The sequence below is a fragment of the Dermacentor silvarum genome, chromosome 5 (genome assembly GCF_013339745.2).
Source record: "Dermacentor silvarum isolate Dsil-2018 chromosome 5, BIME_Dsil_1.4, whole genome shotgun sequence".
Classification (NCBI taxonomy): Eukaryota; Metazoa; Arthropoda; class Arachnida; order Ixodida; family Ixodidae; genus Dermacentor; species Dermacentor silvarum.
Window position 1 is genome coordinate 139,578,244 of NC_051158.1, and position 24,916 is coordinate 139,603,159.

Consider the following 24,916-nt stretch of genomic DNA (forward strand, 5'->3'; position numbering starts at 1 on the left):
TAGGTGCAACGGTAAGAGACGGGAAGAGAGCAGTGTGAATCAGAGAGCAAACGGGGAAAGCCGATATTCTGTTTGACATTAAGAGAAAAGGAAAAGGTGCTGGGCAGGCCATGTAATGCTTAGGGCATATAACCATTGGACCATTAGAGTTTCATAATGGGGTGCCAAGGGAAGGAAAGCTCAGTCGAGGTTGGCAGAAGTTTAGGTGGGATGACGAAATTAGGAAATTTGTGTGTGCAAGTTGGAATCAGCTAGTGCAAGACTGGAGTAATTGGAGATCACTACGAGAGGCCCTCGTCCTGCAGTGGACATATAAATAGGCTGCTGCTGGTGATGATGACTGACTGCTTTCTGCACTTTTTGTGTTGAATATACAGGTCTCCAATAGACAGACCCATCCGCCTGCAAAAATGGCTTCAAGCCACGGGTCTGAGAGGCTTTGCCCCAACCAGACGTCACGCTCTGTGCTCCGCCCACTTCAAGCAATCGAACTTTTGGGGTGGTCTACAACGACGCCAACTGAGTGAAGGGGCAGTTTCGCCTTGGTTTCAACGAACAATTGACAACACAAGGGTAGAAGTATGTCTGTTTATTTCATTTCAATTTTCAATTTATTTTCACTGCATACCAGGGAAGTGAGGGGTGTAGCAGATCCCAGAACATCAAAGTCTCGCTCAGGTCCTAATGAAATATGGAAGGAAATTCACAAAGATTGTTAGCAGCAGCAAAGAGCAAAACTGACATGAAAGAGTGAAAATTAAAGTATGTTGCACAATATAAATGTTCTAGTAATATATGGCAGTCCCTTCCAGTTCACAGTAACGATAATTTGACATTGCTGTGTTTTTGGCTCGAACTCACTATTTCATGCGAATGAACTTATCACAGAAGAAGCTGCCTCCTGGGATCAAGAATACTCAAGAGTACCGACACAATTCTTGGCCCCTTTTCTTTCTAGGTCTATTCTAATCTAATAAGCAAGGTATAACGCTTCAACACCTCAGGCACACAACCAATAATTGTAGGTTACTTTGACTTCAACAGTTAAAAATACATGCCAAATGACATGTGTCTTCATATGGTAACTTCACAGGAACAGCATGTTTGACCTTGTGGGATTTCAAGCTAGTGATGCGTGTGCCACTCACCGACAAAGCATAGAATGAGACAGCATTGCCAAATTACCCCATCCTAGCGATCTCACACGAACCATCATTAGGTTTTGAAGAAAATGAGGGGGATGCTTTACATTGCAAGCATCCAGGGATATATATATATATATAGATATTTTAATTATATTAAACAGGATATATATAGATATTTTAATCACTTGATTGCCTTTCTTTCTTTTCTGCGTGTTAATTTTTTTGGTACGCTTTCTTCTTTCATGTTGAAATTAAGTGTATACGTACTACTCAGTGAAACTCTTTCCCTCTTGTATGTTGCTGTATACATTGTTGCAAATCACACGAGTAAATATGCATGTCGCAATTGTACATTCCTAGGCATATATATGTATAGATACATTTTTTTTCTCTTTCGTCTCACTTTTACTCTACAATGTACCCTCAATATGCCCACCTGTTATGCTCTCGATCGAGAGCGGCAGTATTGTAAATAAAATAATAAAATAAATAAGAGAAATGATGACACATAACGGTCTAATGCAGGCTCACCCCATACATGCCGACCAGCACGGTGAAAAAGCAAAGCTAACTTCAAAGGGCAGAGGTGCTGCAATTCCTGTGATGACACTTTTGGCACAAAGTGACAGTGCACTTAGGATGTTTTGAAACATTCATATCAAAGGCTGACATAAATTATTCGTGTGCACAGTATGATTTAAGTTTCGTATCATGATTACTGGGTCAAAAGGCGTCCGATTTTTTAAGAAGTTATATTTATAACATATTCCTAAGTGAGAACTACATTTAGCTATGTATAGTTGAAGAATTCAAATGCAAGGACTGTTAAGGAAAGTGGTTAATATGTACAACCAGGAAGACATTTTCTTAAGAGCTAAGGCTAAGTATCATACTAATATAGTATGCAACTGTAAACACAAACATGTAAATAGGAGAATTTCTAGAGCACATTGTAGAATTGTAATTTGTAAAGGAACGTATTGAAGGCTTATTTGTTGAACTTATCAATCAGTAGCATGTTCTGAGCCCAAAACAACAAGGAAGCATCAGCTTCAGGATTGTGGAAAATCCTAATTTGTATGGCCGGTTTTATATGTGCTGCAATCAGACTTCTACACATCACAGAAAAAAAATTAACTAACTCAATCAAAATTGTAATTGCTTACAGTGACCAAATACTGCCCTACAAAATGAATTTAGTAATTACTAAAAATGATATCTCACTTTAACAATATTGTGACGATCGGGTGACGTCACCACAGCCATATTTTAGTTGGCCCGCTGGTGCTCCTGGCAGACCTGGCAGCTCTGCACCATGTGAGTGATGTCCTGGTCCAGGCCAGGCCACCAAACGTGGGACCGGGCCACCATCTTGGTCTTTTCTACACCAGGATGACCCGCGTGCAGCAACTGCAGGACCCTGGACCGGAGACTTTGTGGGATCACCACCCTGGAGCCCCAGAGTAGGCAGCCCTGCTGCAGGCTCAGCTCGGCAGCCTTGTGGCTGTAAGCCTGCTGCACCAACTCCTCCCCTCGGGACACCGCCTTGACCACCTGGGACAGGACTGGATCCCGGCTGGTCGCCTGTGACACCGCAGATCTGGAGAGCACCTCCGGGTACGCGTGCCCCAGCATGAACAGTTGAGCAGGCTCTGGAGCAGCAGCTGGCACCTCCGGCAGGGGCAGGCGGCTAAGGGCATCAGCAGGTCCCAGGTCCTTTCCCGGACGGTAGACCAACCGGTAGTTGTAGGCCGCAAGCCTCAAGGCCCAGCGTACCACTCGAGGCGAGGCCTGCACGGGAACCGCCTTGTCCGGCCCCAGCAGACCCAGCAGCGGCTTGTGGTCCGTGATTGCCTCAAATTCTCTGCCCCACAGGTACTGGTGAAAGCGCTCGACCCCGAACATGAGGGCCAGGCCTTCCTTATCCAGCTGGCTGTAGCGTTGCTCTGCAGCAAGAAGCCGACGGGATGCAAACGAAACAGGGCGTTCCTGGCCATCCTTGTCCCGGTGCGCCAGGACGGCTCCCACGCCGTACGGCGACGCATCTACTGTTAGGCCGACAGGCTTGTCCGGATCGAAGTGCACCAGCACTGGAGCCTTGGCGATTAGCTCCTGGCTGCGCTGGAATGCCACTTCCTGCTCCTTCTTCCAGGTCCATTGCTGACCATCTCGAAGTAGAAGATGGAGGGGCTCTAGATGCGCCGACAGCTTTGGTAGGAAACTCCTGTAGAAGTTGATGAGGCCGAGGTAGCTCTGAAGCTCCTTGTTGTGGGGCTTTGGCGCCTTGAGCACAGCATCAACTTTGCGGGGGGCTGGAGACAGGCCAGCCTGGGAAATGACGTGTCCCAGGTACTCAACGCTGGGGGCCAGGAAAACGCACTTTTCCAGCTTGAGCTTGAGACCGGCGTCCTGCAATCGTGCCAGGACGTTGTGCAGGTTCTGCAGGTGGTCCCCGTCGTCGGTGCCAGTAACCAGGATGTCGTCCAAGTACACCGCCACGTGCCTCATGCCCCTGAAGAGGTTGTCCATCTCCCTCTGAAAAATGGCCGGGGCTGAGGCCACACCAAACGGTAAGCGCGTATACTGGAAGAGCCCCAAAGTTGTCGATATCGTGACATACTTCCGGGAGGCATCCTGGAGCACCAGCTGCTGGTAAGCGTCTGAGGTCGAGCTTTGTGAACTTCTGTCCCCCGGACAGCGCTGACCAAAGATCTTCAATCCGGGGCAGCGGGTACTTCTCGACGGTAGCGACGGGGTTGATGGTGACCTTGAAATCCCCGCAGATCCTGACACTCCCATCTCGCTTGAGGACTGGAACTATGGGAGCGGCCCACTCGGAGGTCTTGACGGGCACCAGGATGCCCTCTCGCAGTGGGCGAGGCTTGAAAAAACGAGGCCGGGCTCCCTCAGGAACGTAAATGCCAGCCGTCGTGCCAGCAAATGTGCCCACCCCCGGTTGGAACAGGGACTTGAAATCGGTCAGGAGGCTTGGGAAATCTTTGACCACATGTAAGACGGCCTCTTGGTACTCCGGCAACCGAACGCCCAGTGCGTGAATCCAATTTCGGCCCAGCAGTGTCGGTGATGACCCCTTGGTTAAATAAAGGGGAAGGGTTGCCTCCTTGTCACCAAAGCGAACGCTGACCTGGGCCTGCCCCTGGACCTGGGAGAGCTGTCCGGAGTAGCTGCGTAGCATAACGCCTGAAGCCTCAATGGCCACGTCGGGGAAAGTACGCTCGAACAGTTTCCCGGCCATGACCGACACGCTGGCTCCTGTGTCCAGCTCCATGGAAATGGGGTGCCCGCAGACTTCAACGGTCAGCAGATACGGTGGCACAGACAACGGAACTAGGCCTGTGTGCCACATGTCGAAGATTGGCGGGTTCTCGGCCACGACGTGGAGCCTGGCCGCTGAAGGACCCGCGCCTGCTGACGCACGTCTTCGTCGCGAACCCTTGCGACGGCTACCCTGACCGCGGGCTTGTGTGGAACCTGGGCTTGATCCAGGCTGCTGCTGCTGTCCGCTGTTCGTCCTCCCCCCTCGGCAAACCCGTGCGAGGTGCCCAGTTTTTCCGCACGTGAAGCATTGTGCTTGGGAGAACTGGCACTGTGAGGGGGAGTGGTCACCACCGCAGCGACTGCACGTAACACCCTTAGTCGTCATCTTGTTGACCGTTGCTTCCGTCGACGGTGAGCCGGTCGCGCGTGCAATCTCGCCGGCGTCCTTGGCCGCAGCGTCCATCGCCTGCGCTGCCTTCACGACGTCGTCCAGCGAGGGATCAGGAAGCTCCAGGAGTCGTGTCTGCATGGTGGGGTTGTTTATCCCGCAGACGAAACGGTCCCGGAGCAGCGATTCGAGCTGGTCCCCGAAGGCGCAAGCACTCGCTAACCCTCGTAACGCAGCGACGAACTGGCCGGGGGTCTCTCCTTCGCGGCGGCTCCGGTTGTTGAAGCGAAAACGCTCCATTAACGCTGACGGTGCCGGGCTGAAGTGCGACCGCAATGTGTTGAGCAGCTCCCCGAGTGTCTTGACATGCGGTGTGGCCGGCTATAGAAGGTCGAGCAGGAGACCGAAGACGCGGGTCCCGCAGCTGGCCAGGAAAATGTCCCGCTGTTTTGCCTCGGGCGTCTCGTTCGCCCGGAAAAACACGTGAACTTGATCCTCGTAGACTGGCCAGGCGGACCCATCACCCTCGAACGGCACGAGCCTCCCGTACAGCGGCATGGCGGCAGGAACGGGGGGCGGTGTCTGGCCGCTCTCGGTGGCTTGGGTCGACAAGTGGGCTTCCTTCGTCGCCAGTGTCACGATCCGCCCCGGACCATGAACGAAAGGGGAGGGGCCGAAGAACCCCCGTCCCAGATACGACGCGCAGCGTGGTAGGTGAACGATGACTGAGCGCCGAGCAGCTGTGCTCACGCTGTTTATTCGATGCAGAGCACCAATGTTGCCCACCGAGCTTCGGCAGGCCACTGAGCTTAGCGGGCCAACTAAAATATGGCTGTGGTGACGTCACCCGATCGTCACAAATATTTTCCTCCAAACTTTCAATAAAACTACACAAATACACTAAATAGAACAAGCTGGCCTCACTGTTTCAGTGCGTTCTCTGAAACCCTTCACACGCTGATGATATTCAGTAACACAATATTTTATATTGCTACACTACACTATGCTATATGCTTTTTGAAATTTTCTTTTGTCTTCTACCCTCGATTTCGAAGTATCAGCAGCAACAGTAGAAGCTCACTCGATGTGTGCACTGGAAGGAAGGGCAGCGTTGTAATGAACCTACACGTTGTGCACAAGATTATGGTTACTCAATGCCGTGTTGCTCGCATCTAGGTCTTCCATGAAGTGCAACACTTCATAGTTGCTGGGGCTCAGATAAGGCGCTCCCAATCATCATCATCAGCAGCAGCCTATTTATGTCCACTGCAGGACGAAGGTCCCTTTATTTAGGTCCCTGTTATCTCCAATTACCCCTGTCTTGCTCTAGCTGATTCCAATTTGCGCCTGCAAATTTCCCAATTTCATCACCCCACCTAGTTTTCTGCCGTCTTCGACTGCGCTTCCCTACTCTAAACCTCCAAACTTTCAATAACACTACACAAATACACTATCACAAATAACTCTAATGGTCCACCGGTTATCCATCCTACGCATTACATGGCCTGCTCAGCTCCATTTCTTCCGTTAATGTCAACTAGAATATCGGCAATCCCCGTTTGTTCTCTGATACACACCACTCTCTTCCTGTCTCTTAACCTTAGACCTAACATTCTTCGCTCCATCGCTCTTTGTGCGTTCCTTAACTTGTTCTCGAGCTTCTTTGTTAACCTCCAAGTTCTTCCCCATATGTTAGCACCGGTAGAATGCAATGCTTGTACGCTTTTCTTTTGAACGACAGTGGTAAGCTCCCAGTCAGCATTTGGCAATGTCTGCCGTATGCACCCCACCAAATTTTATTCTTCTTTAAATTTCTTTCTCATGATCAGAGAAAGTGAGTAATTGAGATAGATAAACGTACTCCTTTACAGACTCTAGAGGCTGACTGGCGATCCTGAATTCTTGTTCCCTTGCCAGGCTATTGAACATTATCTTTGTCATCTGCATATTCATCTTCAACCCAATTCTTACACTTTCTTGATTAAGGTCCTCAATCATTTGTTGTAATTCGTCTCTATTATTGCTGAATACGACAATGTCATCTGCAAACCGAAGGTTGCTGAGGTATTAGCCGTTGATCCTCACTCCTAAGCCTTCCCAGTTTAAGAGCTTGAATACTTCTAAGCATGCAGTAAATGGCATTGGATAGATTGTGTCTCCTTGCCTGACCCCTTTCTTGATAGGTATCTTTCTACTTTTCTTGTGGAGAACCAAGGTTGCTGTGCAATCCTTGTAGATATTTGCCAAGGTGTTCCCGTATGCCTCCTGTACTCCTTGATTACGCAATGCCTCTATGACTGCTGGTATCTCTACTGAATCAAATGCCTTTTCATTATATACGAAAGCCATATAGAGAGGTTGATTGTACTCTGCAGATTTCTCTATTACTGATTTGACATGGATATGATCCATCGTAGAATATCCCTTCCTGAAGCCAGCCTGTCCTCTTGGTTGGCTGAAGTCAAGTGTTGCCCTGATTCTATTGCAAATTATCTTGGTGAATATTTTATACAATACTGAAAGCAAGCTAATGGGTACATAAGTCTTCAATTCTTTAACGTCTCTCTTATTGTGAATGAGTATAATGTTGGCGTTCTTCCAGCTTTCTGGTACACTTGAAGGCGTGAGGCATTGCGTATAAAGGGCCGCAAGCTTTGGAATGATAGAAGTATGCGTGCGTCCATTGCATTATCATTCTGCTTCGGGTCACGCAAGTGTACTAAGGCCAATTCATAAGGTCGCGAAGGCAAGGCTGAAATGCGGTTACAAACCAATGAGCAGCGACATCAGTATTGGTCGTGCAATTGAAGCGCGACTACATCTCACGGGGCTAAACATTAGTTGACGAAAATTATGCAACCAATGGAAACATCTGAAAAAGTACAGACAACGCATTAGAATAGGAAAAAGTGAAGTCACAAGGTCTTTGCTTCCATCCACGAATAATTATGAGTACGAAACAGTGCAAGGCTTTCTGAAGTTTGCTCATGGCGATGCGTGCTGATATGCCGAGATTGGACTGCGGTATTTAGCACTGTCATGTCGTCAGAACTCGCTCATGCGTAGCCATAAAAAGTAACGGCAATACATATAGCACTGAAGTTATAATACCTGATTAGTAAATTCATTTTTAAACTGCCTTTTCACTCAGTATTATGTTTTAGCTATGTCTTTAGTACCAGACAAAAACTACAGGTGGCACGCGTGCTGTGTTAGCGAAGATTAATGTGGTTCTTGTTAGTTATTTCAATTTAACGTTGATTTTATCGAAACACCGAAATAATATATGTGTATTGGTACTAAGGGCACATTCATATGGTGCTTATATAGTTTGAAATTTAGGACAGTGCGTGAACCCATTGCTCTTAATTCAGCAAAACTCTCAAGACTCGCCAGTGCTATGCGTGTAGTTATAGAATGAGGTTTGAGTATAGTCTAGATTGTGACGCGTTGTTGTGGCGAATGATCTCACGTACGCTTCACTTGTACTGTTGAGTGCTCTGTATATGCGACGTGATGTGAGCTGGCGCAGTAGACAATTTGGCGCAAGCCTCGAACGGCAAACACTGATTTGTTTCCACCAAGAAGTTCGCCCCGTGAAATGTAGATAGAGCTGCCATGCCTGCACAAGTAAGAGAGAGAGATTAGATTATGGGGTTTTACGTGCCAAAACCAGTTCTGATTATGAGGCACGCCGTAGTGGGGGACTCCGGAAATTTGGACCACCTGGGGTTCTTTAACGTGCACCTAAATCAAAGTACACGGGTGTTTTCGCATTTCGCCCCCATCGAAATGCGGCCGCCGTGGCCGGGATAGTAAGGTCCCTAGATAAAACAAGTTTTATCTAGGGACCTTATGCACAAGTAAAGCCCCTTAAATAAGGAATGAAGGGGCTATATGCACAAGTCATCATTGCAAAACGTATCGGCTTCTACGGCAGCTTCGCTACCATACGTACACATACCTTGCCGGAGACGCTTGACGATTGCCGGACAAGGCATCAACAGAAATCCGGTAGCACGAATCCTGGGCATGCACATACAAGAAAATAACAGCGTAAAGACGGCAATAGACAAACTCAAACACACCGTAAAAATATTACAACCCTCATAGCTAGAATAGCAAGAAGTAAAGATGGGATGACAGAAGGCGAGACATTACGCCTCGTACAGGCCTTCGTCCTCACCCAAATCACCTTCGCTCTGCCCTTCCAAGCTACACGCAAGACCGAAATAGAAAACATCGACAAGCTCATAAGAATCACATACAAAGCTGCACTCCAAATTCCGAATTGCACGAGCACAGACAGGCTCATGTCGATCGGCATAAATAACACCTATGAAGAACTGGCAGCCGCAACGCTAATCGCACAAAGAGAACGACTCAACACCACACACCAGGGCAGAAAACTATACTGCAAAGACTGCATGGGATACCCGCTCACCCCCCAATACTGCGGAGACGACATAGTCATCGTACCGATGCACCTACGGGCTCGCATCATCGTGGAACCGGTACCCAAGAACATGCATCCGCCATACAACCAAAAGCACCGGCAAGCACGAGCACGAAAACTCCTCCAGAGAAGGAACGATCCTGATACTTACTTAACCGACGCTAGCCTTTACTCCACAACACCACAAGGCCCCAGAAAACCGGCATACGCAACGGCAGTAGCTAACCAAAAGAAAGTGGTGGCCTGCGCATCTATACGCACCAGATCAAGCGCCACCGCAGAGGCAGCAGCCATAGCCCTCGCAATCAAAGAAGCAGAAAGAAGAAGAGGTCGCTCCGCATATATCCTGACGGATTCACAGGCCGCCTGTCAGTTATACCTTAGAGGCACACTTCCCAGGTGCGTCACCGATATCCTGGGCCCTACGCTGACTGAGGACCATGGGGTCGTCTGGTGCCCAGGGCAAACAGTCCTCGAAGGCAACGAGGAGGCCGACTGTGTAGCAGCACGCAGACTTGCTGGCCGAGCCACAGAAGACTCTTCGAGGCCCCTCACAAACCACCATCAAAATCCCATCAGAAGCAGGCAGATTATGGAGGACCAACGCCTGACCAGACGGAAGTACGCTCCTCCACATCCCAAGTTAAGCAGCCAACAAGTCAGGGACTGGCGCCGCCTTCAAACCAACCCGCACATATCAAGGTTGCACGCAATGTTTCCAGAGGTATACACAACCAGTGTATGCCCCTGGTGCAACGACCACACAGCCACACTGACACACATTACATACCAGTGTACGGAACGCCCAGCCGAGGCAGTATCCAGGCTGGTGAGCTCATCACAGGCACTCAAAACGTGGTCTTGGGAGGCACGACTTTCCGAGCTGGCACTGGGAAGCCAACTGGCGACCCTGGACCAGGCCCGGCGAGCCGCCGTGGCCAGTGGGGCTCTACAAGAGGGCTCCACCCGAGAATAACCACACCAACCACTCTTCGTACAATAAAGTTTATTCTCTCTCTCTGCGGGAGACGCTAAGATCGCTAAAATTTTATCCTGCGCTTTAAACGTGACCCGCAGCAGCACGGTGATCAGTTGTTGCCGCAGCGCAAGCGCACAACTGCGCGGCAAGCGAGCGCTTTTAGTTGTTTGTCGAAGGCGCTAACTCAACATGTCCGCATCAGTGAATCCGAACTGTTTCTAGGCCAGCATGCTGCTGGTCAGCCAACATAGCGCGCGGTGCGCGCTTTTCCAGCAGCTCGGGCGTGACATGATGATGATGATGAAATAAACTTAAATTTTCGAGACAGTGTTCCCGAGCGTTTGAGCTTTGGATCACTCTAGGTGGGAGGGTCCCTCAATCCAGGAATCCTCTGGCCGCGTTAGCATCCTGGGCTCTGGCGACAAGACGTCATTGGTCGTCCAGGGCCGGGGTGCAGATCTCGGCCTCCCACGTCTCGGCGAGGAGGTTCACGTCTGCGGTCGTTGTATGATTGGTAACGGTGTCTTCAGGGCGCCACGGGCACTCGAGTAGTAAATGAGCCAGAGTGTCTGGCACGACGCAGATCGGGCAGTTGTAGGTGCGTATTGTCGGGTGGATGCGCTGCATGACATGTTCTATTCCCGTGCCAGCTACGCTAGACTGTAGAGCGTCAAATTTTCGCCGACGTAGCCTAGCTGCGCCGCGCTTGAATCGCGTCCGCGTTACGCCGGACTATATCAGGCGCGGATCCAGGGGGGATGTCCGGATGTCCTGACCCCCCCCCCCCCTCAGATTTCTGCATCGCCCCCTCGCTGACAGGGGGATGGCCCTGTCGCAAAAAATATGGCCACCAGCATTCGTCAAAAGTATTTTTCGCGAGTATCAGTGATATCAGCCATGTAGAAGTAAAGCTAGCTCGCTCACAAGCTTAGTTGCATACCGTCGGGACGTGTGGTGTCGCGAAGTTGCTGTAGTTGTTGTTTCTCATGAACACCTTGGGCCTCCTGGCGCCGGCGACTCGTCCCGTCGGTGGAGTCGAATGAACGAGGGGACGTCCCTTTTGCCAAGCACGTCGATGTCCGCGCGAGCGCCTTCGCGCCTGATCAACTTAGTTGCCCCTTGGGGTGTCATCGGTTGCCTCATTGGCTGTCATCGGTTCCGCGACCAACCTGCTTAACGAAAGAGATCACTTGCTGAAGTGTTCATATACAGGGTTTGTCCGAAAAGTAATGTGAGTGATTGCATTGTGAAGCGACTATACGTCGCAGTGCGCTAAGACCAGTTGGGATTGGTGGAGGGGGAAGTTAGCTTACGCAGGCGTGGTCGCTCAGTCATCTGCGACCATCTGCAGCGTAAGGACAAGGTTTTTCGTCAACTCATTTTCAATTACTGTGCAAGCCGTAATGCAGCGCTCGTTGGAACAGAGGATTGCCATCGAGTTTTGTGTGAAACTCGGCAAGTCTGCAGTGGAAAGTTTTCCTATGATAAAGACAACTTTTGGTGATAACAGTGTCAGAACGTCAAGTTTACCGGGGGCACAAGGTCTTTTAAGCAGGTTGTGAAGAGGTCAACGATGAAGCCCGCGCTGTACCGCCATCAACGACCATCACCGACGAAAATGTGACGCGCGCGAGAGATCTTTTGTACTCAGACCCTCGTTTGAGTGTCCGTTTAGTGACATAGACAGTAAACATTCCAAAAAGTACCGTTCACGAGATTGTGACGAATAATTTTCAGATGCGAAAAGTGTGCGCGAAGATCTTGCGCAAAATGTTAATGGACGACCAACAATCGCGCAGAGTTGAAACGTGCCAGGAGGTTTGGGACTTGTGCGAAAGTGACCCCCACGTTTTGGACAATGTCATCACAGGTGACAAGACTTGGGTGTTTGAATAAGACCCCGAAACAAAAAGGCAAAGTGCCAAGTGGCACAGCTCGGCGTCCCCTCGTCCCAAGAAGGCCAGAATTAGCAAGTCAAAGGTCAAGACCATGCTCATTGTGTTCTTTGACATCAGTGGCCTTGTCCACCATGAGTTTGTACCCTATGGTACAACCATGAACGCCAAATTCTACGTTAAAGTGCTCAAGCGACTCAAACGAACGATTCATCGCACCCGGTCTGATATCGGGGGCGATTGGAAACTTCACCATGACAACGCACCATGCAGCCTGCACCGCCTTCCTCGTGACCCGCTTCCTGGCCGATTGAAAGATGCCAACGGCTCCCCAGCCGCCCTACAGTCCTGACGTGGCTCTCCCAGGCTTCTTTTTTCTGCCCTTGAAAATTCCCATGAAAGGACATCATTTCGCGACAGTTGGCAAAGTCGAGGAGGCTTGCACCAAGGCTCTAAAGGACATTCCTAAGGAGGCCTACCGTGACGCCTTCGATGGTTTGAAATCTCGCTAGAAGCGATGTAACGACGCAGGAGGAGCCTATATTGAAACATTTTATTGTGTTGTACCGATCTGATCAATAATTTCATTTTAATCGACTCACTGACATTACTTTTCGGACAAACCCTGTATAAATAATTACAACTAACAGCTAAACTAAGAACTACGCATGGGCAACTATTTTTTTAACTGTAGCACTCATTGTGATCACAGTTACACATTGACAAAATCCTGTACGAGCACAGTACCGTTCGTACGCTACAAGTTTTTCATTGTAACTTCGCAGTTTTATTGCCGTACATTAAGCATAGGAGGGTCAAAGCCGCTGGATCCGTTTATCTGAGTCGGCGTTCTCGCGGAGCGGGGCGAAGTCTCGAGCAGCGGCTGCGAAGTGGGGGAGCGTGACGTAAGCGGCCAACGCCAGTGCGCGGGCCAAGGATGGCGTCGCGTAGTTAGAGAAACGGGAGCAGATGCGCGCCTTGTGTAAAAGGATGGCGTCGCGTGGGAAACAAAACATGAAGGCGCTGGTTCGTGCTCTCGGCTACGACACTACATCATTCTTCTTGTAGGTGGTGTCGCGAGTCTTCATACGCGGTGATTCCCATATCGTAAACAACCAGCGTAGTGGTTGCCGCGTTAGAGCTCCAAAGCAAACGAAGGTGTCTCAGCCGAACACAAAGAATCTTCTTAAGGAAAACAAGGTGTCCCAACAGAACTCCAAAGACGGACCCGTGCTTACGCATTTATAACGAACCTGCAACAGATCATCCCAAGTTTTATTTTAAGAAGCAATACAGGCTAGATATACCGGGTGTTCAATATTAAGATTTATGGTTTTCTTAAAATTAGGCACTGGGAGGCACGTGAAGACCACCTGCGCAAATAAGTTATGTGGCCAGCGGGCACAAAGTGAAATGATAATTATCGCTGTCAGCAGCCGAAGAAAGGCTACTATCATCATCATCATCATTGACAGAAGCTGACCCCCCCCCCCCCCCTCAGAAAAAACCTGGATTCGCCCCTGCTATATGCGCGCCTTTAACTTGGCCACCCCAATGCGCTCTTCTCCGAGCGGAGACAGAACGAACGCATCGAGGCTCTGCTCAGACAACCAGATATAGAAAAACCGGCTTGACTCGAAGAAAACTGCGCATTAAAAGAACATCGCGGGCGCGCAACGGCGTGGGCATAGCGCACGAAGCAGCTAGCAGAGTATACTGTCATGTAGTAGTGACGCTGAAGAAACAGTCGTAAAACTGTGTACAACGAAACTGGTTGTTTATTGGGCGAACTTGTGCCCACAAAAGCAAGGGTACACTCAAAGCACAACGATAGCGGCGAACACAGTCGGCGATCGTCGAAAATCTGATCAGCGGCGAAACGCGTCGGCTTTTATACCTGAGTCATCGAAGGTTCCAGATTAATCCCTGATGCCCGCGTGTCTTCCAGAAAGTTCTAGACAATTCGCGTCGGTCATACAATCAGATAACATAAGCGTCAGTGAAGACAGGCAACGGAAAGAAGCATCGATAACGTTCTAGAAACTTCCGATACAGGCGCCTCCTGCGCCGAGCGATAACGTTTAACGTTTGTGAGCCGGTGAAGAGCGGTCACCGGTAAAAGATAAACAAGTACACGTGGCATTACCCTCCCCTTAAAAAAACATCCTCCCGATGCTACTAACAAACACGAGTCCGAAAACATAAACCACGTGTAATAAAGACAATAAAAAATAACAAAGCAACGAAGTACCTAAGTTCTTCAGCGGACGTAGAAAGGCTTAAGACGCACCACGTGGATGACTTCGGGTCGTGCGCGGCGCCGCTGTGATTGCGAAATGCCGTCTGGCACGACCTCGTAGTCCAGTGCGCCAATCCGTCGGATAATCTTGTAGGGTCCGAAATAGCGTCGTAATAGTTTCTCGCTAAGTCCTCGCCGGCGTATCGGAGTCCAGACCCAAACACGGTCTCCCGGCTGGTACTCGACGTAGCGTCGTCGAAGATTGTAGTGTCGGCTGTCGGTTCTCTGCTGGTTCTTGATGCGCAGCCGGGCGAGCTGTCGACCTTCTTCGGCACGCTGCAAATAGGTGGCAACGTCGAGATTTTCTTCGTCGGTGACGTCCGGTAGCATGGCGTCAAGCGTCGTTGCTGGGCTCCTTCCGTAGACCAGGTTGAACGGCGCCATGTGCGTCGTTTCTTGCACGGCCGTGTTGTATGCGAAGGTCACGTACGGAAAGATGGCATCCCACGTCTTGTGTTCGACGTCGACGTACATTGCCAGCATGTCGGCGATGGTCTTATTTAGCCGCTCGGTGAGGCCATTCGTCTGCGGGTGGTAGGCGGTGGTCCGGCGATGGCTTGTCTGGCTGTATCGCAGGATGGCTTGAGTTAATTCTGCCGTAAAGGCCGTGCCTCTGTCGGTGATGAGGACTTCTGGAGCACCGTGACGCAGGAGAATGTTCTCAACGAAGAATCGGGCTACCTCGGCGGCACTGCCTTTGGGCAAGGCTTTTGTTTCGGCGTAGCGGGTGAGGTAGTCAGTAGCTACGACGATCCATTTATTCCCGGACGTCGACGTCGGAAAAGGCCCCAGTAAGTCCATCCCGATCTGCTGGAACGGTCGGCGAGGTGGTTCGATCGGCTGTAGAAGTCCGGCTGGCCTTGTCGGCGGTGTTTTGCGTCGTTGACAGTCTCGGCATGTCCTTACGTAATGGGCGACGTCGGCAGAGAGGTGAGGCCAGTAGTATTTTCCTTGTATCCTGGAGAGCGTGCGGGAAAAACCGAGTTGTCCAGCCGTTGGGTCGTCATGGAGAGCTTGCAGAACCTCTGGACGCAATGCTGAGGGTACCACGAGGAGGTAGTTGGCTCGGAGAGGCGAAAAGTTCTTCTTTAGGAGAATGTCGTTTTGCAAGAAAAACGACGCCAATCCTCGCCTGAACACCTTCGGCACAGTGATGGTCTTGCCTTCCAGGTAGTCTACAAGGCTCCTTAGTTCCGGGTCGGCTCGCTGTTGTTCGGCGAAATCGTCGGCACTGATGGGTCCCAAGAAAGTGTCGTCATCCTGGTCGTCCTGTGGCGGCGGTTCGACGAGGGCGCGAGACAAGCAGTCGGCGTCAGAGTGCTTTCGTCCGGACTTGTAAACGACGGTGATGTCGAATGCTTGAAGTCTCAGACTCCATCGTGCGAGGCGACCTGAAGGATCCTTCAAGTTAGCTAGCCAACACAAGGCGTGGTGGTCGCTGACGACTTTGAAGGGCCTGCCATAGAGGTAGGGGCGAAACTTTGATGTAGCCCAGATGATGGCGAGGCACTCCTTTTCTGTTGTGGAATAATTTGATTCCGCCTTCGATAGCGACCGGCTAGCGTAACTTACAACCCTTTCTAGTCCGTCAGTCCTCTGCACAAGCACGGCGCCGAGTCCTACGCTGCTTGCGTCGGTGTGGACTTCGGTGTCGGCGTTTTCGTCGAAATGCGCAAGAATGGGCGGCGATTGCAGGCGTCGCTTCAGTTCTTCAAATGCTTCGATTTGCGCCGTCTCCCACTTGAACTCGACGTCGGCCTTCGTGAGGTACGTCAGTGGCTCGGCGATCCGTGAAAAATTCTTGACGAAGCGCCTGTAATAGGCGCACAGTCCAAGAAATCTACGCACTGCCTTCTTGTCATCGGGCGGAGGAAAGTTGGAGATGGCCGCAGTTTTCTGAGGGTCGGGGCGCACTCCAGAGTTGTTGATGACGTGGCCCAAAAACAAGAGCTCCTCATATGCGAAGCGGCACTTTTCTGGCTTTAACGTGAGTCCGGAGGTTTTGATTGCTTGAAGAACTGTTTCAAGGCGCCGCAGGTGTTCTTCGAAGCTTGAGGAAAACAAAACGACGTCGTCCAAATACACGAGGCAAGTCTGCCACTTCAAGCCTGCCAGTACTGTATCCATGACGCGCTGGAAAGTCGCAGGTGCCGAGCAAAGACCAAACGGCATGACCTTGAACTCGAACAGTCCGTCTGGTGTTATAAAGGCAGTCTTCTCCCGGTCTCTCTCGTCGACTTCGATTTGCCAGTAGCCGGTTTTGAGGTCCATCGACGAAAAATACTTTGCGTTGTAGAGTCGATCCAAGGCGTCGTCAATCCGTGGGAGGGGGTATACGTCCTTTTTCGTGATCTTGTTGAGGCGACGATAATCGACGCAGAAACGTAGGGTTCCATCCTTCTTCTTCACTAACACCACGGGGGACGCCCACGGACTCTTTGACGGCTGGATGATGTCGTCGCGTAGCATTTCGTCGACTTGTTGCTTTATGGCCTCGCGTTCGCGCGCCGAAACTCGGTACGGGCTCTGACGAAGTGGGCGGACATATTCGTCGGTTATGATGCGGTGCTTGGCGACAGGGGTTTGTCGAACTTTTGACGACGACGAGAAGGAGTCCTTGTACTGCAGGAGCAGAGCTTTTAGCTGTTCTTTCTTATGATCGGGAAGGTTCTGATTGACGTCGAAAGTCCGTTCAGGCACCACAGGCACCGCCGAAGGCGCACCAGAATCCGTGAATGCGAAAGCACTGCTGGCTTGTACTATTTCGTCGATGTGGGCGACCGTGGCTCCTTTGTTAATGTGCTTATATTCGTGGCTGAAGTTCGCAAGCATCACTCTTGCTTTTCCTTCACATAGTTCAGCTATGCCTCTAGCGACGCAAATTTCACGTTCGAGCAGTAAGTGATGATCGCCCTCGACGACGCCCTCCATGTTTGCAGGCACTTCGGTACCGACGGAAATCATTACGCTGGAGCGAGGCGGAACAGTGACTTGTTCTTCAAGCACATTTAAGGCATGGTAACCGATGTTTGTATCCGGTGGTATCGCTTTGTGCGTTGAAAGCGTTATCGACTTGGACCTTAAGTCGATGACTGCACCGTGTTGGCTTAGAAAGTCCATGCCTAGGATGACATCCCTGGAGCATTGCTGCAGGATTACGAAGCTCGCGGGGTAAGTGCGGTTGTTAACCGTGACTCGTGCTGTGCAGATTCCAGCCGGCGTTATTACGTGGCCTCCCGCTGTCCGGATATCGGGTCCTTGCCAGGCAGTCTTCACTTTCTTCAACTTGGCGGCGAACGCGCCACTGAAGACGGAATAGTCGGCTCCAGTGTCGACGAGAGCGGTGACGTTATGGCCATCGATTAGTATGTCTAGGTCGGTAGACCGTCGTCTGGCGTTACGGTTAAGTCGTGGCGTCGGATCACGGCTGCGTCGGCTTACTCTGCTGCTGCTACGTCGCGTCGGAAGGTCTTCTTTCGGCGGCGAAGTGTTGTCAAGGCTGTTGCTGGGCGGCGTACTGATATGTCGTCGTGATGATTCGCGAATCTTCTTCGTCGGCGGCGGAGGATCTTCGGAATTGCGTCGTACAGCAACCGCACCTCCATCGGTTGCTGTCTTTAGTTTCCCGGATAGGGGCTCACAGACCGGCCCCGGGCTGGGCCAGTGTATGGTCGGCGCTGCGGCGACAGGTAACGTCCTGGTGACGGTGAGCGTGAGGGTCGTCGTGGCTGCCACTGGGCTCCGGCAAGGTAGTCAGCGATGTCGCGTGGTCGCTCGCCAACCTGTGGACGTGGCGCGTTGACGGCGAACCCTCGTAGGCCCATCTCGCGGTATGGGCATCAGCGGTAGACATGGCCGGCTTCCCCGCAGTGATAGCAGAGCGGGCGGTGGTCGGGGGCGCGCCAAATGTCCGTCTTCCTCTGGTAGCTGCGCTGGGCGACGGGCGGGCATGCTGGCGGCGGCGGTGGTGGACGACGGAACTGCGGCGTTACGGGGCCCTGGCGCGAGCGCGGAGGGGGGCCTTGACGACGGGCGACGGCGGCGTAGGTCAGCGCTTCCGGTTGGGTTTGCGGCGATTGTGGCTGCACATCGGGAACTCCAAGTGAGCGCTGAACTTCGTCTTTGACGACGTCGGCGATAGATGCCACGTGAGGCTGCGACCTGGGAAAGAGCTTATGCATCTCCTCGCGAACGACCGCTCTGGTGGTCTCGCGCAGGTCCTCGGCGCCTAGCGCTTGAGCGTAGGCGTAGTTGGTCAGGGCACGGCGGTTGTATTGCCTGACGCGCATTTCAAGCGTCTTCTCGATCGTTGTGGCCTCGGAAAGAAATTCGGCGACACTCTTGGGCGGGTTGCGCATCAATCCGGCGAATATTTGCTCGTTGACACCCCGCATCAAGAACCGAACTTTCTTTTCCTCAGACATATCGGGGTCGGCGTGGCGGAAGAGGCGAGTCATCTCCTCCGTGAAGATTGCGATGTTCTCGTTCGGCAATTGCACTCTGGTTTCTAATAAAACTTCAGCCCTTTCTTTTCGCACGACATTCGTGAAGGTCCTCACGAAGTTCTCACGAAATAGGTCCCACGTCACCAGGGTGGTCTCTCTGTTCTCAAACCAGGTCCGAGCAGCATCATCCAATGAAAAATAAACATGGCGCAGCTTGTCGTCGTCGCTCCATTTGTTGAACGTCGCGGTCCTCTCGTATGTCTCCAGCCAGGTTTCAGGGTCTTCAGCCGATGATCCACGGAAGGTCGGTGGCTCCCGAGGTTGTTGCAGCAGGATGGGGGACGCTGGGGCTGCCATTAGGGTCTTTGACTTGGCCTTGATCGCTGTGGTCTTCTCGGAGAGAAGTCCGTACTCCGGCAGAAGTCCTTGCTGCCTACGGCTAGCTCGCTGGTCCTTGGTGACGTTGGCGTTGTCCTCCGGTTTCGGGCTTGGATCGCGGCTTTGCGGGGGCGTTCGCTGCATGAACGCACTAGCACCTCCACCAGATGTCACGTAGTAGTGACGCTGAAGAAACAGTCGTAAAACTGTGTACAACGAAACTGGTTGTTTATTGGGCGAACTTGTGCCCACAAAAGCAAGGGTACACTCAAAGCACAGCGATAGCGGCGAACACAGTCGGCGATCGTCGAAAATCTGATCAGCGGCGAAACGCGTCGGCTTTTATACCTGAGTCATCGAAGGTTCCAGATTAATCCCTGATGCCCGCGTGTCTTCCAGAAAGTTCTAGACAATTCGCGTCGGTCATACAATCAGATAACATAAGCGTCAGTGAAGACAGGCAACGGAAAGAAGCATCGATAACGTTCTAGAAACTTCCGATACAGGCGCGTCCTGCGCCGAGCGATAACGTTTAACGTTTGTGAGCCGTTTGTGAAGAGCGCTCACCGGTAAAAGATAAACAAGTACACGTGGCAATACTAACCCTGTGGCTAGCAGACATGCGGGGCTTGTTCGCTGATACACGGGAACGGTATACGTACAACCAAAGGAAACAGACGACCCGGACACTGGTTCTCTACAGTCTGAATAATACCTCACTTCTGGCGAGTGGTAATGGCGGCGTTTTTTGTTTTTGTTTTTTTTTTTAATTCCGATGTGAAAAATATCGACTTTTGCGAGCGCTTTGTAAAGCACCGACTCGCATTTCAAGCGTAAAATTTTCCACAGAGGTTACTGTGTGTATAAATTATCTGAGCTGGGCTTTTTACGCAGTACAGTATTGAGTAGCTGCTGGCCTTAAAGGTCCTGTTGGTAACAGTCAAAGCGTTGGCCTCTGCGCGCTGTGCACTTGCAATCATATGTACACTTACTATCACAATAAGAAGAGCAAGAAAGCGTAGATGATGACAAAGATGCAAAGCAAACTCTCAATAATGACTCCTTTTGACTTTCATTATAACCTGACACTTTATTCCTAAAAGAAATGCACATGATGAAACATCAAAACACCCTTGATTACACAGAAGTAGGCACCCGCCGTCCCACAGCTAGTACAACACTCCTTTTCTAGGAAAATCTGATAGGTCAGTGGTTCTGGGGATCGTCATGGCTGTCCTACCATGCAGTGCAAAGCTTTCACGAATAAAAGCACTCTTTTCCGGTGCACTCGGACAATACCACAAACTGTCTGAGAAACATGGAGCCTGCCGCACTCTGGCATCGTCTAACGACCATGGTTAGCAAGACCAGTCAATGTCCATTATCTAGTCACCATGGCAGCTGGGCACGTCAGCATTGGCAACCACCACGAAAGGCAAAATGGAAAAATTATCCCCCACTTGAGGATAGCATTAGCATACCTGCCAAGTTCGGAGAAATTAAATGCGGGAGATCTTCCGACCGAGGGGGGGCGGGGGGGTAGTCGGTAACAACCCCCCCCCCACCCCGATGTCAATATCTTCAAGTACTCCCAGATGAACTTCATTACAATTTTATTTACAAATATACAAGTGACCACATGAACATCAAGGTCGCACTTTAGCAAGCATTTTGTTGTTGCTAATTTTACCTTCAAAAGTTCTTTAAAAATTGGAGGACGCTTAAGCTTCGCCTTAGAGTAGAACGCCATAGCGTTATCGGGACCCGTTCCCATCACAACGCGCGGCTGTAGGTCTGGTAGAAATGCTGGAAAAGGGGGTTTGTCTTTGAGTTTCCTCGTAGCAGAATTCAAATTACATTCGTAGTACATTAGTAGTACATTCAAATTACAATACCACGCCGATTGGTAAACAATCCGACGGCGAATCCGACGCGGAATGGTAAAGTTGTATTTTACCATTTTCCTGACGGATTTCACTGTGAGAAATTCAATTTTTGTTCACCAAAACCTTGCACCACGTGGAGAGCCTGCGCGGTCGGGTTGGGGATGATTTTCTCCGCAACCCGCATCACACGCCGGCTACCGACGCCGGATTTTCTGCGACACGGGGCCCTGCGGTCCTGCAGTGGACTTAAATATAGGCTGATGATGACATCACTTTTTGTAGACGTCAATTACGTGATGTTGACACCTTTGGGTTGGTACTATAGTAACCCTCTTTCACACAAAATTCATGCATACCAACAACACAACAACAAATTAACTGTAGAAAGGACACAAAAAGAACGCAGCCACAGCCAGGAATAGAGAAATGACATAAAACACATAGCTAGGTTACTTTGTAAACCCTCGTTATAACGAAACTGCTTTACTCGAATTTCTTTCTCCTAGTCCCGACCCAAACGCATGCACTTTAAGATGGATTACTCAAAGCATACTGATAAGCTGCTCCACTTAGAGTGAAATATCACGGGATGCGTACGCACTCACAATGGCGCTCAGTGCCTTTCGCGCCGGGCGAGCAAGCGACCCTCTCCATCACCCGCTATGCCATTGCGCCACCTGTGCACCCTTTTCCTCCACGCTGCGCCCGCATGTTATCAGCATGCAGCCGCGGCTGATAAAGTAAAGTTATCAACAGTACTCCTCTCCTTCTCCCCGCACATGCCTTCTCAGTTTATTCTTTTTGATTGTGGCGATCGCATTGCGCAGCACCTCGATCGTTGCGATCACCGCATCCACTTTCGCCGCGATCGCTCGGCTGAGCACCTTGATCAAGAGCAACTGTCATGGTGCCTGAAGTCACGCGAACAAGGACCCTATTGACTCCTTCCCGCAGCTTGTGCAAAGGGAGGGAGATTCGATCCGAGAGATTTGATCCCGATTTGGCTTGATTGCGATCGAAGATGCCCCGCGTGACACCGATATTATACGGGTCTCACACGGTGCATATCCGATCAGGATAGCATTTATTGGCCGCGATTGGCTCTCTTCTGCAGCTCGCACAAATGGACCAATCATGATTGAGAAATTTTATCCCGATCGGGCTTGATCACGATTGAATATGCACCGTGCGACACCCGCATACCTGCCAAGTTCGAAGAAACTAAATTCGGGAGATCTTCCGACCGGGAGGGAGGGGGGTTAGTCAGTTACACAACCCAACCCCTTCCCCCCCACGACGTCTACATTTTCAAGCACTGCCAGGAGAACTTAATTACAATTTTATTTCATCATCATCATCATCAGCCTATATTTTATGTCCACTGCAGGACGAAGGCCTCTCCCTGCGATCTCCAATTACCCCTGTCTTGCGCTAGCGTACTCCAACTTGCGCCTGCGAATTTCCTAACTTCATCATCCCACCTGGTTTTCTGTCGTCCTCGACTGTCGTCCTCGACAATTTTATTTACAGATGTACAAATGACGACATGAGCATCAATGTCTCACTTTTGGAAGCATTTCGTTGTTGCTAATTTTGCCTTCAAAAATTCTTTCAAATTTAATTAAATTCTCGGGTCTTACGTCCCACAACCACCATCTGAGGCACGCCGTAGGGGGGGGGGGGGGGCGGGGAGGTCTCCGGATTATTCTGGATCACCTGGAGTTCTTTAACGTGCACCCAATGGACGGCACACGGTTGCTTTTGCATTTCGCAGCCAACGAAATGCGGCCGCCGCGGCCGAGATTGAATCCCGCCACCTCGGGCTTAGCAGCGCAACACCAAAGCTACTGCGCCACCACGGCGGGTGTTTAAAAATTATTCAGATAACGATTGATTGTAACAAATTCCATTTCTTTGACATTTTGCGAGGTTGACCTTTCCCAGCGACTTGGACGAGCGGCACTGTGTCCTCGTATTTTTCACGATGTTAAATTGCCGTTCGCAATCTGCATTGCTCTCTGGTATCAACAAGATACCCAGCGTCACATCGGCTGAGCACTACATTAAAAATACTTGAAGATACTTCTTGCGCTAGCGCTCCTTGCTTTTAAAGTCATGACTGACCGTAGGCCTATGCAATGCCAGAGCGGCTGACGCCGAGGAGAACGATGGAGAGTCTAGTGTTGCTAGTTGCGGAAGGCGGCATTCGCTGGCTAGCTTAATGCAGACTGCGACCACTGGGCCACCCAACAACCCCGTCAGCGTAAGGAGCGGCTCTGCGGTTAGCGAAATAGCGCATGCATAGGGTTTCCCTACTACTTTCTTAATTTTGCGCAATGAACCTCTAACTGGATTAGATTGGGTTGGATTTTTTTTTTGCCAATGTGGCCTGACAAAGCGCTAGACGCGGGAACAGGACACAACAGCAATTTCCGGACGATTATCCTATCAACCGTACAACCGGAAGAAATGGTCCGAATCCGGGAGATTTGGCAGGTATGCCTACAAAGTTTCGCAGTTAAAGGGCCACAAAATATTAAGCCGAGTTAAAATGATGTTATTTGTCTAGGAATCTGCTGCCTAAAAAATTGCCACCAAAGATACCGCTACTGCTTCTCCAATTTGAATCGCCCGCCCCAAAACAGGGGAGTTGACGTAATCCTCACGCGAACCTCTCTGCCGCTCTTTAAATCGGCCAGTGGTGACGTCACACGAGAGGTATAACATAGTCAGAAATAGGTGGCAGAACCCTGATTTTCCATTTGCATCATTTTCACGCTCACAAAATCTCTGCTCTCGCTATGAATGAATACCTTATTACAAAAGCCTAATCTTTCAATCTAGCTCAGCTTAATATTTTCCTTTATTATTCCTTAAAAGAAAACATCATGGTCTGGGGATCAAACATGGGACCAATTCTGAAAAAAAAAAAAAAAGTTGCTTTCTGCTACTCTTAAAAGGGCCCCTCACCAGACAGGCAGGCAGGCAGGCAGTGAACTTTATTTTAGGTCCTGAGGAGCGACTCCGAGAACCCCTTACGGGGGAGGAGCCACCGCGGGCCGCTCCCACGTTGGGACGGGCAGGCCGTGCCTGACCGCCGCGTCGTGGGCCCTCTGGACAGCCCGTAGCTGAGCGGTGAGGTCGGAGCTCTTGAGCGCCTCCACCCACTCTTCTTCCGTGGTGAGATTATCGTGGTCCCGTAACGAGGGACACCGCCAGAGCATGTGTGCTAAAGTGCAGAAGGGATCACCGCAATCCGGACAATCGGGCTCGAACGAGTCCGCGTACCTGCTGACCCTGGCTAGACTGGGATAGGACCCGGTCTGCAACATGCGAAGGGTGGAAGACTGAGGCCTGGAGAGCTTGGCGTGGGGCGGGGGATAGACCCTCCTGCCTAGCTGATAGTGCTTTTAAATCTCATTAAACGTGTGGAGCGAGTCCTTGTGGAACCCCGCGTCCGCGCCCTCGAGCGGCGTTTCCCCGGCGCGGTGGGTGAGTTCGCGCGCGCGGTTGTGGGCCAGCTCGTTGGCGTTGGGAACAACGGTGGAGACCTGTGGCCCCATGTGGGCCGGGAACCAAGTGATGACGTGGGGGGAGACGCTCCTGTCGCAAAGCAGGGAGGCCGCTTCCCTCGAGACCGAACCCGTGGCGAAGGCACTGACCGCCGCCCGGGAATCTGTGTAGATCTGCGGCCTGCTCCCGTCCTGGAGGGCGAGGGCCACCGCGACCTGCTCCGCCAGTGCTGGAGACGAGCCCCGCACCGACG

General features: G+C 51.0%; 2 protein-coding genes across 2 annotated transcripts in view; both read right to left on the reverse strand.

Annotated features, from left to right (window-relative positions):
- Nucleotides 1-574: 574 nt before the first annotated feature.
- On the reverse strand, nt 575-8,174 carry LOC119454460 (uncharacterized protein K02A2.6-like). The gene is made up of 3 exons (XM_049668503.1): nt 3,994-8,174; nt 2,370-3,962; nt 575-681 (listed from the first exon to the last, which is right to left on the reverse strand). Exons 1-2 carry the CDS (start codon nt 5,110-5,112, stop codon nt 2,415-2,417), a joined length of 2,667 nt encoding a protein of 888 aa, XP_049524460.1. The 5' UTR covers nt 5,113-8,174; the 3' UTR covers nt 575-681; nt 2,370-2,414.
- Nucleotides 8,175-9,931: 1,757 nt separating this feature from the next.
- Nucleotides 9,932-24,916, reverse strand: part of LOC119453781 (uncharacterized) — a 58,169-nt gene continuing 43,184 nt past the window's right edge. The window contains exon 3 of the mRNA XM_049668505.1: nt 9,932-10,217. Within this exon, the coding sequence (XP_049524462.1) occupies nt 9,947-10,217 (271 nt within the window). The 3' untranslated portion in view covers nt 9,932-9,946. The remainder of the gene's footprint in view (nt 10,218-24,916) is intronic.